This window comes from Oenanthe melanoleuca, chromosome 12, assembly GCF_029582105.1.
Source record: "Oenanthe melanoleuca isolate GR-GAL-2019-014 chromosome 12, OMel1.0, whole genome shotgun sequence".
In the NCBI taxonomy this organism is placed as follows: domain Eukaryota; kingdom Metazoa; phylum Chordata; class Aves; order Passeriformes; family Muscicapidae; genus Oenanthe; species Oenanthe melanoleuca.
Window position 1 is genome coordinate 188,180 of NC_079346.1, and position 16,204 is coordinate 204,383.

The 16,204-nt window shown below is 54.3% G+C and overlaps 1 protein-coding gene across 2 annotated transcripts in view; it reads left to right on the top strand.

Moving 5' to 3' along the window:
* Nucleotides 1-16,204, top strand: part of PLXND1 (plexin D1) — a 66,916-nt gene that overhangs the window by 21,838 nt on the left and 28,874 nt on the right. The window contains exons 6-16 of one of the 2 annotated variants that reach the window (XM_056501294.1): nt 13-187; nt 1,580-1,688; nt 2,451-2,553; nt 5,336-5,443; nt 7,172-7,261; nt 8,120-8,213; nt 10,491-10,654; nt 12,353-12,504; nt 12,747-12,846; nt 15,225-15,364; nt 16,008-16,175. In XM_056501294.1, the coding sequence (XP_056357269.1) occupies nt 13-187; nt 1,580-1,688; nt 2,451-2,553; nt 5,336-5,443; nt 7,172-7,261; nt 8,120-8,213; nt 10,491-10,654; nt 12,353-12,504; nt 12,747-12,846; nt 15,225-15,364; nt 16,008-16,175 (1,403 nt within the window). The remainder of the gene's footprint in view (nt 1-12; nt 188-1,579; nt 1,689-2,450; nt 2,554-5,335; nt 5,444-7,171; nt 7,262-8,119; nt 8,214-10,490; nt 10,655-12,352; nt 12,505-12,746; nt 12,847-15,224; nt 15,365-16,007; nt 16,176-16,204) is intronic. The other variant, XM_056501295.1, reaches the window with a different exon arrangement.

Sequence of the window (16,204 nt, forward strand, 5' to 3'; positions counted from 1 at the left end):
TGTCTAATACAGGCCCTGATAATACAAATAAATGGAACTATCCCGAACTTGAATGGAACAAATATTTCATGTGACTATGGAAACAACATCCACACGGTAGCCAGAGTTGCTGGGGATTATGTAAACCAATTTATTTATTGCAGTTTGCTTCCACGTGAGAAATATCCAGCATTTCCTGATGACCAAGGTATGTAGAGGCAAACAAGCTGTGTTCCTTCTAACCACTTTTGTGGACGTAGTTTTTAATAGGCTTTATTTATTTTTTCAGTTGTATGTGCAGTTAATGCATACAGGGAAGAAAAGCCTGGAGCTGCTTCTGTTTTACAGGACATATGACTCTGAAGTGTAGGAGTTCCACCATCTCTACTTGAATTGATAGTATTTCAAATCTATCAATTTTTTGTTTAAATATCAGAATTTAAATGCCAGTTCATGTACTTATTTTTATCTGGTTTGAGCTTCTGCTTTAGAATTAGTATGTACAAGCCAAAAACGTTTTAGCCCTACTAATAATGTAGTTTTTTATATTGGTATTTTCAGTTGCTCTGTTTGATTTCCCTCCCAAACACACGCTGCTTCTCAGGAGCTCCTGAGCTCCTGGCCCCCAGTTTGCAATCAGAAGCCAGCCAGAGGTGTGCAGGGTCCCCTGTTCTGCCAGTCTGGAGGCTCCAGGAGCTGCTGCAGAGGAGATGAGAACCTGAGGATGAGGCTGGAGCAGCTGAGCTGGGCTCACCACACCTGGGCTGCCGCTGAGCCTTGGAGCCAGTGGAGAAGTTTGGTGCTTCAGTCCAGACTTGAGTCTTGCTAAATTTTCATCCTTCAAGCCTGGAGTGAATGTGCTGCTGAAGATAGCTGACTTCAGTAAGGGGAGAATTAGCTTGTCCTTTTGAAAATTCCGCTTTTTCTAGGCCCGTTTATAAAGCTGCATTGCTTTTCTCCCAAACTATCCAAAGAATGGGAGATCATTAACTGCTCTGTATTGTTGGTTACAGCAATGTCCAAATGAAATGAATTTCTGGAATCCAGTGCACTGATTTATTGTCTGTATTCTGAAAGAGTCATTGTTTCTTCTCCCTGGTGCTTATATGGGAAAATTGCAAAGGAAAAAAAATTAGGCAATTTTGGGGGAAGGGAAGGTAGTATGGTGGAGTGAGCAGCCTAAAAAGGGATTTCCTCTCTCTGTAGGTTTGCTGGCATGGGTAAGTGAGCAGGATTTTAAAACATGATAACTCACATGTTTTAATTACCACTTTTTAAAAATCATAATTTAGCACCAACCATACGTGAAGACAATAATTAAATCTGCTAATTAACACTTGCATAACATGCTGGGATTTTGTGCTGAAAGTCACCATGCTCTTTTCTGTGAGAGTAATGTAAAGTGTGGGTTAGGAGGGAAGAGCTGAAGGTCAGAGGAGAAAGGATGGTTGGTCCAAGTTCTGAAATGCAGCTCAGAGGAAGCCCTAGAGAAAACAAACCAGATTTAGCCCTTGTTTTCCCAAGGGTCTCCCTTGTCTATGGTTGTGAGTGTGAGCAAGGGGCTGTTGCAACCCAATATTCTTTGGCTTGGTTTTCTCAGACCACGTGGTCGTCGAAGCTTCTCTCCGGGTCAACAACAAGAACATTATCCAGGCCAATTTCACCATCTATGATTGCAAAAGGATTGGCAGCATTTACCCAAAGAGAGCGTGAGTGGCCCCAGCACAGGGGGCAGGGGTGGCACTGGTGGCACTGGGGGGACGCAGGAGCTGCAGGGCAGGTCCTGGCTTGGCTGGGTGAGGTTTGCTCTGGGGTTGATGGGGAGCAGCATTTGGCAGGATCCTGGGAGATGTGGTGCCAGAGGAGGGTCCTCAAGCCATCTGCACATGTGGGTTTCTTTTAAACATGGATAATATTTTTATATAAAGCTTGTTCTGTTAACCCTTTGCCTCCCCAGCAATCTGTGGGGGCCTGTGTGGGGCACTGGGGAAGGGAGGGTCACACTCTCTTGCTCTTGTGACTGTGGGAGCATCACACACCCCCATCAGCTTGGCTCCAGTGCCACACACCAAAGCTCATCCAGCTCCCAGGAGCACAGCAGCAGGACCTGGCCATGCTGCCATGTCTGTGTAAACAGCAGGGAGAGTCTCAGTCAGATCCAGCGTGCTGGGCTGCTCAGAGAGACAGAGGAGGGGAAAGAGCTTTTTTTTTGGGAAAAATGTTTTTTTGCTAAGCAGGGGAGGGTAGCTCTCAGTCTGCCATGGCCTGAGGTCAGGCAGGGATGCCTGGGAGTGATGGGCTCTGGCCACATCCCCTGCCAGGTCCCAGGGGGAGGAGAGGGGAACCCAGCTCCTGCTGTGGGTTCTGCTGGGCACCATTAAAGGCTGAACAGTGATGGCTTGCAGGGCTGAGGTGTGGCCCCTCTGAGCAACCTATACTCTGCTTTTCTCACCTTGCCTTTGCCATTTCAGGTGCACCAGCTGCCTCTCAGCCAGGTGGAAGTGTCACTGGTGCCCCTCTGCCTACAGCTGCGTCTCCAACCACTCCCAGTGTGAGGATGCACTGCAGATGGAGGTGAGGCTGCTTCAGCTGCTGCTCGGGCTCTGAGCCTCCTCCAGCAGTGCCAGCACTTCATGGCCATGGCTTGTGCCCTGCTGGGGTTGGGGCACCTCCCCAGCTGGTGTTCAGGAGGGGTGGGGTGGGCTGGGCTGGGCTGGGCTGGGCAGGGCTGGGCAGGGCTGGGCAGGGCCGGGCTGGGCCGAGCTGGGCTGGGTGTTCTGGGCTGGGCAGGGCAGGGCTGGGCCGAGCTGGGCTGGGTGTTCTGGGCTGGGCAGGGCAGGGCTGGGCAGGGCTGGGCTGGGCTGGGCTGAGGGTGGATGGGAGCAGGCTGCAGCTGGTCAAGGGTTCACCTGTCCTGGTTCTTCCTGTGGGCTCCATCTCTTGGCTTTCCATAACTTCTCATGCCTGGAGCAATGCTGCTCCTTCTCCACATCCTGGGACACCTGGCTGAAGAAACAGCCACATTCCACCTTGGCTTTGCCTCGAGGTTGCTGTGTGTTAATAATGTGCTGGAGCACCACTGGGGTGCTCACTCAGAGGAGAAAATGACCCCTTTCCAAATTGCAGCTTTAATACCCAGAGGCTCAGAGTGTTCCTACTACTGAAATTTAAATTGAAGTTAATTTAAATAAAATGGGCCTCTTAGCAATCAATCTGTTCTAGATCCAAGCCAAGCTTTTGCTCTGTAAATGGAATATCCCTTTTGCACCTGTGCTCTGCTCTTAACTCAGGTCTCCAGTGTTCCCCCTGCTCATCATTGAGAGGAGTTTGGCCCCATGTCAAATGTCCCCCTCCTCTCAGGCTTAGCCCAGTGGGGAGGAGTGAGGGATTTGAGTGCAGGGCATGGGGAGCTGGAGCCACCATGTACAGCTCCAGATCCTGTGAATCCCTGGGAAAGAGGCATGGGGAAGGTGGCAGCTGGCAGCAGCAGCACAGGGCAGTGTGCTGGGGTCAGCTGTGCCTGCTGTGCACACCCAGGTGCTCTGGGGAAGCATCCTCTTCTTTGTGCCCTCCGCAGGTTCCAGTGTCTGGCATTTCCTCTGGCTGGCTGGCTGGGTGCTGGGATGTTAAAAACCATCCTGATGTGCTGTGCCAGGGCCTGGGGAGCCCTCAGGGGCTCTGCCCACCCTGGCTCTGGGGGCACTGGGGCTCTGCTGTGTGTGCTGCTGGGCACTGCTGCGTGCTCATGCCAGGGACCTGGGGTGCCAGCCCCAGCAGTGACACTGGGTGACATCAGAGCTGTGGGGTCACCTGGGGCTGCCTTGGGTTACTCCTCAATTAGCAAAGGACTAACTTTATCTCCTTGGACCGCCTGCTCCAGAGGGCTGGGACCTGATCTGCTTGGGCATGTTTGTTTTCTGTCTGTGCCTCCTGCTGATGCTGTGAGCAGCTGCAGGAGAGGTGCTCTGTAGCCCTGGAAACGCTTTGTTTTCATGGTGCACTTGGAGCTTTGCTAAACAAAGCAGAGCTGTGCAGCTGCACCTGAGCATGGCCTGCAGGGAAAGCTGCACCGTGCCAGCCCCACCTGCAGCATCCCAGACAGTCTGCCCTTGGCTCTGGTCAGGGATGGGGGATGCACTCAGCTGGCAGCTCTGTTTCTGTGCTGTGAGCAGCAGGGGAAGGGGCTGCAAGATGACAAGTTAATCAATCCTCTGAAGTGTATTTCTCTGGGAAGCTGTGCCTGCTCTGGTGGCATGTAAGGACTCACCAGGCCAGGGGAGGTTTTGCTTGAAATTGTCGCCATGCTGGTTTTATTTTAACTCCTTTTATTCCCTTGGAAGAGGTTTGGGACTGAAATATCTTCCCAGTCATTTGCTTTGCTGTTCTGCTATCACGTTCATCTCTGTTATTCAATCTCCTTGCTTAGGCAGCACCAACTGTGCTTGGTTAGATGAGTGTCCTGACAGAAGTGAAACATTTTTCCACAGTCACACAGGCACTTCCAGGTAGCTCCTTGACCCCTGTCTAGGTGTGGGGAGGGCAGGAGAGACACCTCCCCCTCGCTGCATGCCTGGTCTGAGGGATGTGCCAGAACAGACATCCCAGCCCTGGGAGGGCAGGCTCAGCCACTGGCATCAGTGCAGCCACAGCAGGAGAACCTTCCATGTGAGCAGGAGGAAATCTTGCCTGCTGCACATGGTTCTGCATAATGGGCCAAGCATTTTGTTGTCTTTTGCCCCAATAGCAGCACTGTCACAGCATTACTCTGGATGTACCCTGGGGCCATGCACAATCTGCTTCATTTTTGCTGTAGTTTCACAGTGTGATTTACGTCTCATGAGAGAACAGGACGGGTTTGTCACATAGACTGGAATTCTGAGTCAGCTCCAGTGTCTGAGACATCAATTTAAAATGAGAACAAAAGTAGGGAGACAGATGACCTTTTAAAATCATTTTTCAGCTTCATTGAAGCCTTTCACTGCAGCTGCCCTGCTCCTGCAGCCCCCCAGCTGGAGCCCCTGTGGTTCTGACTGTGTGCACACAGCCTGTGTGCACTCTGCAGTGTGGGATGGAGACCCTGGGACACTGCAGGTGCTGCCATGGGTGGGACATGACATGGGGGAGAGGGTCACACTGCTAGATCTGCCATTGGAGGGGCTGGGCTCCTTTCAGAGTCACTGTGGCCCTGTACCTGATGGCAGCTGAGGTTCAGGTGCAGGGTCACTGTACTGCAACTGCAGGACCTGCTTCCCAGTGAAATGAATCCTACCAAGGACCTTGGTGGTTCCTCTTCCCTTGTTGCCGAGGATGCTCAGCATGCACCCAGCTAACCCCTTTTTCCCTTATTTGTACCTAGCAGAAGAAAGTGGACTGCCCTCAGATAGTACCTGCCCCTTTGGAGCCAATGCCCACGGGTGTGTCTCGGAGCATCATGATCTCAGTGGCCAATGCAACTTTCCCTAAGGTAATCGAGTTCCTAGGGGCATTGGGAAGGTTTGGACAGGTGTTTGGGGGAAATAAAGCTGCCTATTCCCTTGTGGGTGTTTGCTGGTGTCCTGCTCTCCCTGCCTCCTGCCAGCCTGGCCCCAGAGCCCACGCTGAGGAACAAAGGACACAGCTCTGAGTGCTGGGCAGGAGCCTGTCTGAGCCACAGAGTTAGCTTGGAAGCATTGTTTAACTTCAGATTGTCACTCCTTGTTTGGTGTGAAAATGTCCTTCAGGTCTTCACTGCAGAACTTGTTTGGTGTGAACAAGTACTTTTTGTGAAATTTTCTGACACGCTGATTCTAACAGTGGAAAGCAAGAGTGGACATCAAATGGTGTCTTTGGAGATGTGCAGCATGCCAGAGACAGCCAGAGGAATTTGGGGCAAAGAGACTGAGCTGGGAAAGTGCTTGAGTAAGCTCTGGTGTTTGTAGAAATCTGCCCTGAGTAATTTTGGCTCAGACCAACAGGGCTCACGGGGCCAGGTTTGCCTTGCCCCTGCTGAAGGTTGCAGCACCTGGGCAGCCAAGTGGCTCCTTCTTCAGGAGAGGAGAGTTTTGGAAGTGCTGGTGGAGCTGTTCTGGCGTGCTGGAGGGTGCAGCTTGAGGCTGTGGAGGCACCAGTCTCCCCACACCTCCTTGCCCTTGGCTCAGGGGCAGAGCAGACCCTCGTGCCTGGATGGGGGGGCCTTTTCCTGCACAGCTCCAGCCTCCAGGAAGGAGGCTGTGACCTCTGCAATCAGCAAAACAGGGTGAGAAATCCTTCTTCCTATCTGGATGCTGGAGGTGGCTGAGGAGGAAGCAATAGTGCAGGGAGCCCACAGGAAACAGAGTCAGCAGGAAAGGGGCAGCAGGAGGGGCTCTGGCAGTCTGGCTTCCTTCCACCACCTCTGCTCACTGTCCCAGGGACAGCAGGACTCCTTCTCCTTCCCTCTCTGCAGGAACTCGTGAGTGCTGCTGGAGCTGGGAGCCTCAGGGATGTGCCCCCACCCCTTTGCTGCAGCAGGACAGGGACATGAGGCCAGAGCTGCCTGGGCACAGGTGATGCCCTGGGCAAGATTCTGCCTGTGTGTGTGTTTGCTGAGCCAGCAGCTGCCTGCCAGGAGCCTGGTGCTTCCTTCCATGTCTTTTATCAGATCTGCCAGTTTTCAAAGGGTAGTTAGACCTCAGTAGTGGTGGAGCATCAACTGCTTGGAGATTGGATTTTTCCTGCAGGATGTGGGCACAGCAGTGATTTGGTGCAGGATATCATCCCTGTGTTATCAGGAAAACAGCACAGAGTCTGTCTTTGAACATGTTCTCTGCTGGGTCCTTGTTTGAATTAGAGATTTTCTCTGTGTAGTTGTTGGGAGGAGGAGGAGGAGGAAGAAGGTGACTTTGAGTCCAAATCACAGACTGGTTTGGACTGGTTTGGGCAAGGTGTCCTGGGACAATGTTGGCTCTCAGTCTCAAGTGTGAGCTCCACCCAGCCCGGCCCAGAGGAGCTGCTGGGGTGACAGGAGCCCGGCCAGGCTCAGCTCCTGCTCTGTGTGTGCCAGGGGCCAGGCTCAGCTCCTGGTGCCAGCTTCTGATCTCCTGCTGGACTTGGGCAGAGCCCAGGTGCCAGGGGCAGGATCAAGGTGGGACATGGACCCTGCTGGTCGACTGACAGACAGAGAACTGCACAAAACAGTTCTTGCAGCCATTCTGCCTTGTGTTCCCTCTCCTAGGAGACAGCTCTGGAGTGCCATTTTGGGACAGACGGGACATTTGAAGCCCGGTGGGTGAACTCCTCTGCCGTGGAGTGTGTTCATGTGCTGGTGAGTCGAGGGCTGAGGCTGCCAGCCCTGCTCCCCCAGGCTGAGGATCAGGCCCCACGGCAGGCAGGGTCTCACCCCCAGCCTCCCACCTGGCAGTGGGACACCACTTGCTCTCTAAAAGCCAAGGCATCATTTCCTCCATCTCTCACTCCTGCCTTTTCCCCTCTGGGTCTCTGTGTGTGCTGGTGCTGGCAGGGACACACATCTCACCAGTGCTGTGTTCCCAGCTCCGTGGGATCTGCAGTGGCTTTGGCCCCCACTCCCCTGGGGCTTGGGAAAGAGCTGCTTGTTTACCTTTCTAAATGGGAAGAGTTCAGTTCAGGCAAAAAATTTGGCCACCTTTCAGGATTGCTGTTTCTGTAGCTTTTATTTTGAGCAAGGAATTGCCTGAGAAAATGCTGTGATGCTCACTGGAAAGCAGTGTGTGGTTGTCAGGGGGCAAATTGCACCTGCAAAATGCAGCAAAGGTTTGGGCTTTCACCAGGAGGAATATTGCAAGTGGAAGCTGGAGAAGAGCACTTTTCCATCACGTCACCTGTATCACAGCCCTGCACTGAGAATGTGCAGACAAGCCAGGCTCTTCGTTTTCCTGTCCTTTTCTGCTAAAAATAGCAGCAACCCAGGCTCTGTGCTCACCATGATATGCACTATGTGCTGGTGCCCTTTGCTGGGACTTCAGCAAAATGATTAAAACAAAACTGTCCCACATCTTCTGCTAAAGATCAGACCCTTGTGTGTAGAGGAGCAGTGGTCAAAGAAGCCTCACAAGAAAGGTCAATCCATATAGTGTGTGTGTATGTGTGTGTAACCTCCTATTTTACTAAATTTTGTAAGGTTTTGTTTGTTTTTTGTGTGCAGCTCCACACATCAGAAAAAAGCCATCGCTTCCCAGTGAACCTCCAGCTGAAGGACAAACCAGACAGATTTATCGACAGTCCGGAGATGATGACAGGTCTGAGTTGAAAATATTTTTATGCTCCTCTCATCTGGTTGGCTTGAATGATTCTCAAACCTGGGCAGAGTTTGTGGCTGCAGGAGAGAGGCCACAGCTCCAGTGGGCACAGCACAGTTCCTTCTCTCAGGCACATGGGAAAAGGGAATTTAGCCAGAGTCACCCATGGACATGAGCCCAGAGCCCAGACTGGCACCCACCACATCCCTGTCACAGCCAGGCAGCTCAGGTCTCACCTGCCAGCAGTACTTGGCTCAGTTTCCTGGTGCTCCCAGTCACAGCAGGGATGTGGGCCAGAGAGGAATTCCTCCAGGAGAGAGAAGGGATGGGCAGGGCTGTTCCCTCAGCTCTCACAGGAGCTTGGCATCGAGGTTCTGTGAAAATTGAGTCCTTCTTCTTGCTTCCTCTGCTGAGAAGGAATAAAATGTGTAAGCACATTTCACCCCTGGCCTGTTCTCTGTCTCTGTGAAGAATGGCTGGATTCCCAAAAAAGCCCTTGCTACATCAGCAAACTGAGGAAGGCAGGCAGGCAGACTCGAAATGAGTCAGGCTCAGAAAAGGTATCCAGAGCTGGGCTGGCACAGCAGTGCCACACTCTGTAGCCAGAGGTTTGGCAGTGCCCTTTGCCCAGGGCTCTGGCTGGAGGCACATTCCAAGCTCCTTTGTCTCCTGACAGTGTCAGCAGCTGTGGCAGAAGGGGCTGATGTATCCGAGGTGCAGAGGAGCCCAAAGCTTTCCTTTGGAGGGTAGCTGTGACAGAGAGAAAGACACGAGCACCAGCATCCAATGACCAGGATAGAAAGGTTTCCCCATGATAAATCCTTGCAAAGTGAAAATACCTGGGAATACCAGCATGGGCAGGCATGAGATCTGGTTCCTCTGCAGAAAGAAGAGGGCACAATTTTGCAATACAGTGGTAACCCTGAGGAGGGGGGTGGGGCATTGGGTTTTGGCTGTGTAGAAGACTCAGTTCTCTGTGTGGGTGGTGCTGGGAGCAGGAACCACAGCAGAAAAAGCATAGTGGAATTCCCCTCCTCCTGATGGAGAAGGAGCTCGTTTACATAGGCCATGTTTGCATCCATTGGAATTGGCAGAATATTTGGAGTTCCCACGGGACTGTCAGGCTGCTCTGGCTCCTCCTCGCCTTGCTCAGGCTGGTGTGAGTCACATTGGAGAGACTGCCTTGCATCAGAGATCTGCCAGACAAACATGGCCATCTTTTAAAATGTCTTTAATGAAATCACTCATGTTAGTGTTTATTATTTCAATATTTATTAGCTTTTATTGTACACTCTGTTTTGATAGTCCATTGAAGGAACGCAAGCTCTGCTGTTGGCTGGAAAACCACCCAGTGTAACTCCCTGGGGGGACTGCAGATGACATGGAATAGCTTTTTTTATTGTGGAGAATAGGAGAGACCCCCAGCAGCAGTGATGTTTCATTTAGCACGGCACAGGCAGTGTTGGTGCTGATGAAGTTTCATTAGCACAGCACAGCAGAGCGTTGAGGCTGAGGGACTCATTAGTTGCTCATGAAGTGCCTTAAGATGCTCCTGTGAGCAGAAGTGCCAAATGTGTCTGTTTCTGTGTTTTATGTGCTCCTGCAAAGTCTCCTCTGGGGAAAAGGGTGTGAAAGCCATGTACCCTGAGCATTTCTGACTGTTACCTCCGTGGGTACCCACACTCAAGTGGCAGAAGTCGTGAGGCTGGAGAGGAAATGTAACCCAGGGCACCAAATGTAAAGGCAGTGTAAGAAAAACATATGGAAGCTGAGCTGAGCAGGTCTGAAGGGACAAGAAGTCAGTGAAAGGGTCTGTGGTCACAGGGGGAAGGAAAGAACTGTAAACACCGTACAAAGCACAAACCACCCCACTTGAAATGTGATTGCTTTCCTGGCAGGATGGGACCAGCTTTGCCCAGCAGCTTCCTGTGTGGATGCTGAGAGCTGGAAACACGTAGCATTAATTGACAAATGTTCCAAGTTTGGGTGTTGCTTGTTTTTCAAGGGAGAAAAAAAGCAAAAGAAAGTGCTAAACTACACTGTAGTGTGAACAAGTGCCCAGGCCTTGTGGGGAATCTGCAGGCTGGTGGCCAAGTGCTGCTCCATCTCCCGGTGTGTGCAGAGTGCTCTGCCGACCCGCCGCGGCTCAGTGTCGCCGGAGGGGTGCCGTGGGCAGCGGGGAGAGGGGCTGTGTGTGTTTGATGTGTGTTTGATGCCTGGGGCTCAGCAGGGCTGTGCAGCCCAGGCTGAGCTCGCTGTTTGTCTCTGCTGCTCCAGTGGAGGTGTACAACTGCGCCACCGGCAGCGCCGACTGCTCGCAGTGCCTGGGCAGGGAGGACCTGGGGCACCGCTGCCTCTGGAGCGAGGGCAGCTCCAGCTGCCGGCTGCAGCCCGAGCCCCCGCAGCTGCCCGGGGCCTGCCCCGCTCCCGAGATCCGCAAGGTACGGCCGGGGCGGCGGGAGGGCGCTCACGGTGTGCGGGGTGTGCTGGGTGTGCTGTGCTGGGTGTGCTGGGTATGCTGTGCTAGGTGTGCACTGGGTGTGCTGTGCTGGGTGTGCTGTGCTGGGTGTGCACTGGGTGTGTTGGGTGTGTGCTGGGTGTGCACTGGGTGTACTGGGTGTGCTGTGCTGGGTGTGCTGGGTGTGCTGTGCTGTGCTGTGCTGGGTGTGCTGTGCTGGGTGTGCTGTGCTGGGTGTGTGCTGTGCTGGATGTGCTGTGCTGGATGTGCTGTGCTGGGTGTGCTGTGCTGGGTGTGCGCTGGGTGTGCTGTGTGTGCACTGGGTGTGCTGTGCTGGGTGTGGTGTGCTGTGCTGGGTGTGCTGTGCTGGGTGTGCTGTGCTGGGTGTGCAGTGGGTGTGCTGTGCTGGGTGTGCTGTGCTGTGGTTGGTGTGCTGTGCTGGGTGTGCTGTGCTGGGTGTGCACTGGGTGTGCTGTGCTGGGTGTGCTGTGCTGGGTGTGCTGGGTGTGCTGTGCTGGGTGTGCTGTGCTGGGTGTGCACTGGGTGTGCTGTGCTGGGTGTGCACTGGGTGTGCTGTGCTGGGTGTGCTGTGCTGGGTGTGCACTGGGTGTGCTGTGCTGGGTGTGCTGTGCTGGGTGTGCTGTGCTGAGTGTGCACTGGGTGTGCTGGGTGTGCTGGGTGTACTGGGTGTGCTGTGCTGGGTGTGCTGGGTGTGCTGTGCTGTGCTGGGTGTGCTGTGCTGGGTGTGCACTGGGTGTGCTGGGTGTGCACTGGGTGTGCTGTGCTGGGTGTGCACTGGGTGTGCTGTGCTGGGTGTGCGCTGGGTGTGCTGTGCTGGGTGTGCTGTGCTGGGTGTGCTGTGCTGGGTGTGCACTGGGTGTGCTGTGCTGGGTGTGCTGCGTGTGCACTGGGTGTGCTGTGCTGGGTGTGCTGTGCTGGGTGTGCTGGGTGTGCTGTGCTGGGTGTGCTGTGCTGGGTGTGTGCTGTGCTGTGCTGTGCTGGGTGTGCCAAGGCTGGGTGTGTGCACTTTCCTGCCTGCAGCAGAGCAGGATCTGCACGGTGTCCCTGGCACAGGATGGGGTCCAGACCAGCACTGAGTTTTCGCTGACTTTCTATGCTCTCGAGTCACCTGGGGGCAAGGATGTCTTGCTAGTGACAGGATCCAGTGTTCATCATGTTAGTGGGAGAAACAACAGCAGCACAATCATGGCCAGTACCCTGTCCTCTCACAGCACTGGGATGTTGTCACAACCAGTACTCTGTCCCCAGCAGTGCTGGGGGCAGCAGCTGCCAGGTGAAAGCAGAGGTGTAGGAGTGGGTCCAAAGCTAGTGTGTGGAAAAAATCACATTTCTTCCCAGATGTGTTTGCAGCTGAAGTGGACCAAACCCCACTGCCCAGCACAGCAGAGAGGTGTGGTGGTTTCTCCTCTGCCAAGCCAGAGCAAGGAGACCATGGTGTTGGGTGCAGTGGGCAAGCAGGAGTGTGAGGAGTGATTCTGTCTGCTTCACAGGGCTCAGGTGGTGCTTGGGCAGCGGGAATGGCTCAGGGACCAAGGCCAGAAGCTCTTGGTTCTCCCCTGACCCGGTCTAGTGGAAGGAGTCCCTGCCAGTGGCGTGGATCATAGCTGGGTCTCTGTGATGCTGTGATGCTCTGACTTTGACCCGTGCCTTGGTGCTGCAGATCGAGCCGCTGCGTGGGCCCCTGGAGGGGGGCACTCTGCTGACCATCCGCGGGAGGAACCTGGGCCGCCGCTTCAGCGACGTGGTGGGCGCCGTGCGCGTGGGCGCCGTGCCCTGCGTGCCCCTGCCCCACAGATACAGCGTGTCTGAGACGTGAGTGGGGCAGGGAGGGACCGTGACCTGCCTGGCCCTGCCTGGCCCTGCTTGGCCCTGCCTGGCCCTGCCTGGCCTCTGCCTGTCCCAGCATGGCCCTGCCTGTCCCTCCCTGTCCCTGCTGCTGCTGTCCTTGCCCATTGGCACTGCCCTCGGCCACTGGCACTGCTGCTGCTGCCCTTGCCCACTGGCACTGCTGCTGCCCTTGCCCACGTGCCCACTGCTGCCCTCTCTGCCCACAGGGTCGTGTGCCAGACCGGAGAGGCGCCGGAGGCGTTTTCGGATGTGGTGACAGTGAACGTGAGCCGGGAAGGGAGGTCCAGGGAGCGCTACTCCTACGTGGTGAGTGCCTGCCTTGTCTCCTGAGGGCTCCTCAAGGTGACTGTGCAGCTCCCCACGCCTTCCCCACTGGCTGAGAAACAGGATCTACAGCTGCATGTTGGGCTCCTTCAAGAGCTGCTGAGGTGTCACCTCACCTGTGGTCACCTGTGTGGGGCATGGCAGGACCACAGCAGGATGCTGGCAGCACAGCCACGCTCCCAGACTCAGCTCCTGTGGGGGTCTGTCTCATCCCAGCTCTATTGACAATTCTCCTGTTATAAAAAGGAACTCAGTTTTCTTGTACCTCTTTTGCTGAAGTGCTGTTGCAACCTGTGATATTTTTTGAGACTTGTGAAGCCCCTTTGTGCTGTGCAAGTTACATTCCATGAATTCACATTATTTAGAGCTGATATTTTTGCTGCAGAGACTGTGTTAGTTTTTGCATGAAATAATGTGTAGGGATTACACTGAAGCTAACCCCATGTCATTGTGCAATGAAAAGCCCTTTATGACTTTGTGCTGTGCTGTCTCACAAAGATAGCTTTCATCTCTATAAACCTGAGAGAAATTCATGCATTTTTTCTCTTCCCTACATGAACCTTGTTCTTGGGCAGTATTCATGGGCAGCCATGCTGGGTGGGTGTAGAGGGCACATGGAGTGCTTGGAGCCTTGTGCCTCCACTGCAGCTCCAGCTGGGGCAGGACAGCCTGTGCTGCAGGTTGCTGGCCTGGGAGGAGGCTGGAGCCCCAGAAAACATGTGTGTTGTGGAGGGACACTGCATGGTGAAGGTGTGTTACACTGAAAGAGCTTTCACACCATTTGCAGACCAAGCAACCTCTTGTGTTCTTGGCTCTCCTCTCACACCTGATGGCATGCAAATGGAGTAGCCTACACCGTGCAAGGCTGGTTTTAGTGAGACCTGAGCTTGGGCACTGCTACAGTTTGCCTGGAAAAGTTTAAAAGACTTTCAGAATTGCCCTTCCAAAGAAGGTACTTCATGAAATACCAGATGTTGTTTGTGTGCTACACCTTTCAAAGTGCCCATTATACACACCTAGAAGAGACAGAATTCAGCTGTAATTGTGCTGAGGAGGAGGGAGAGGCTTCTTCAGGACATTACAGCAGGCTGTGGATGAGCTGGATTTGCCAAAGCTGCGGTGGAGGGGATTGGTGCTGGCAGTGCACCAAGAGCAGCAGCCCCTGGCTCTGCCTAAGGGGAAGGGCTTTGGGGAACAGCAATAATCCTCTCTGCTGATGCTGTAGCTGCAGTTGTGAATATGTGGGTTAGGGGCCAAGGGCAGGAGACAGCTGCCTGTAGCCACCCAGAGAAATACAAATTAGTGAATGATCCAGTGGAAATGGGTGACGGTCAGGACAGACAGGAAATGGCTGCAGGGGAGTGAAGGACAAGGACAAGGGTAGATGTTAGCACACAGGTTTGTGTGGCACAGGCTGCCAGGCAGGGCATGAACAGCAGGCTCAGCCTGTGCCCACCTGCGAGTTCTGTTCTGCAGGAGCGAGGGCTGGGCTGGGCTGAGGGGGTCAGCCCTGGGCTCTGCCTGACAGAGACACCTTGGAAGGGTCTGCAGATCCTGTTTTGCCAGCCCTGGGCTCTGCCTGACAGAGACACCTTGGAAGGGTCTGCAGATCCTGGTTTGCCCTGCCCTGGCTGTCCTGCTCAAATGGAGCAGGGATGTTGCCAGCAGCCTCTCCTGGGGTGTCTGTGAGCAGACAAGAGGGCTCAGCGCCACGTGAGTTATCAAAGCCTCCAGCTCATGAATCTCAGGAAGATTTCCAGGGGCTGCAAACACAGATAACATACACACTAATTTCTGCTGCAAATGGCAAGAGGCAAAGTGACTTCCCCCGCAGTTCCCGTTGCCTCAAGAGATGCAGATTTGAAGCTTCCCTAGCAGGGGTCTGATATTCAATTATCTAAACCCAGGTGGCCATTTTACTCATCTCAAGGCCATCATCCCGTGGGGCTTTAACATTATCCTTGCATTTAGGAGGATATGGATCTGGAAGGGCTGAGATGGTAAGGGGAGGAATGAGTGAGAAATTTCCTTTTGTTGATAGACCTTGTGCTGTCACTAGCTCTGGACCTCCTGCTGGAAATCTGAAGGGAATGGTGCGGTCCTGGGCTCCTGTTTGGCCCCCTGTTTCATTTACAGCCAGTATTTAGGGACCACTGAGAGTCACAGAGGTTTTATATTATGTTGCTCCTTAGTGTTTGTACCACTTCTCTTGTTCTGAAACCTTGCCAGCAAAACCTTTTGCTGTGCTGCTGTTCAAGCCTCATACTTACTCAAAGTTCTGAATCAATTCCCATGGACAGTGTGGAATATCCAGCTGCAGATTTACCAGGCTAGAACACAGATTTCCCCTTTGTTTTCAGCTCCCCGTGGTGCAGTCCATATCTCCTCCAAACGGCCCGAAGGCAGGAGGCACCAGAGTGACCATCAGAGGCAGCAGGCTGGACGTGGGCTCAGAGCTCCGGGTCCTCATCAACTCCTCCAAGCAGTGCACGGACCTCAGGTGGGAGCAGGGCTGGGGCTGCCACTGGGCTGGTGACGAGAGCCAAAGCTTTAGGATGGTTGGTGTTGTCCCCCAAGGAGTCAGGCAGAGAGAGGGTTTGGATGGGGGCACCACTGCATGCTGGCAGAGCATCCCCTGGCTGCCCTGAGGGCTGCCCTGCCCTCTGTCTGCTCGGGAATGGCCCAGCAGCAGGACAGTGGGAGCTGAGAGCTGCCTGTCACCAGCCTGGAGAGACAACTGCTTGTCATCTGTGGCTGCCACCTGCCTCTCAGGGTGCTGAGGCCTGGCTGCAGCCCTGCTCCTTCTGTCGGGGTGCTCAGTCCTGCCTGCAGCCCTTCTCCTCCTCTCAGGGTGCTGAGGCCTGGCTGCAGCCCTGCTCCTTCTGTCGGGGTGCTCAGTCCTGCCTGCAGCCCTTCTCCTCCTCTCAGGGTGCTCAGGCCAGGCTGCAGCCTTGGTTCCTCCTCTCAGGGTGCTCAGGCCAGGCTGCAGCCCTGGCTCTGCCTCTCAGGGTGCTCAGGCCTGGCTGCAGCCCTGGTTCCTCCTGGCAGGTTGCTCAGGCCAGGCTGCAGCCCTGGCTCTGCCTCTCAGGGTGCTCAGGCCAGGCTGCAGCCTGGCCCACAGCTCAGCCCTGCTGTCCCCCCAGCCGCAGTGACAGCTCCATCACCTGCACCATGCCCGCCGTGGAGCTCCCCAGCGCCGTGCCCGTCTGTGTGCAGTTCGAGAACAAGTCCTGTGCCAGCCACAACATCACCTTCAAGTATGAGAAGAACCCAGTTATATCAGACATCAACCCCAAGAAGAGCCAGATCAGGTGAGATCCTGCCCTAGCTGGGACAGCCC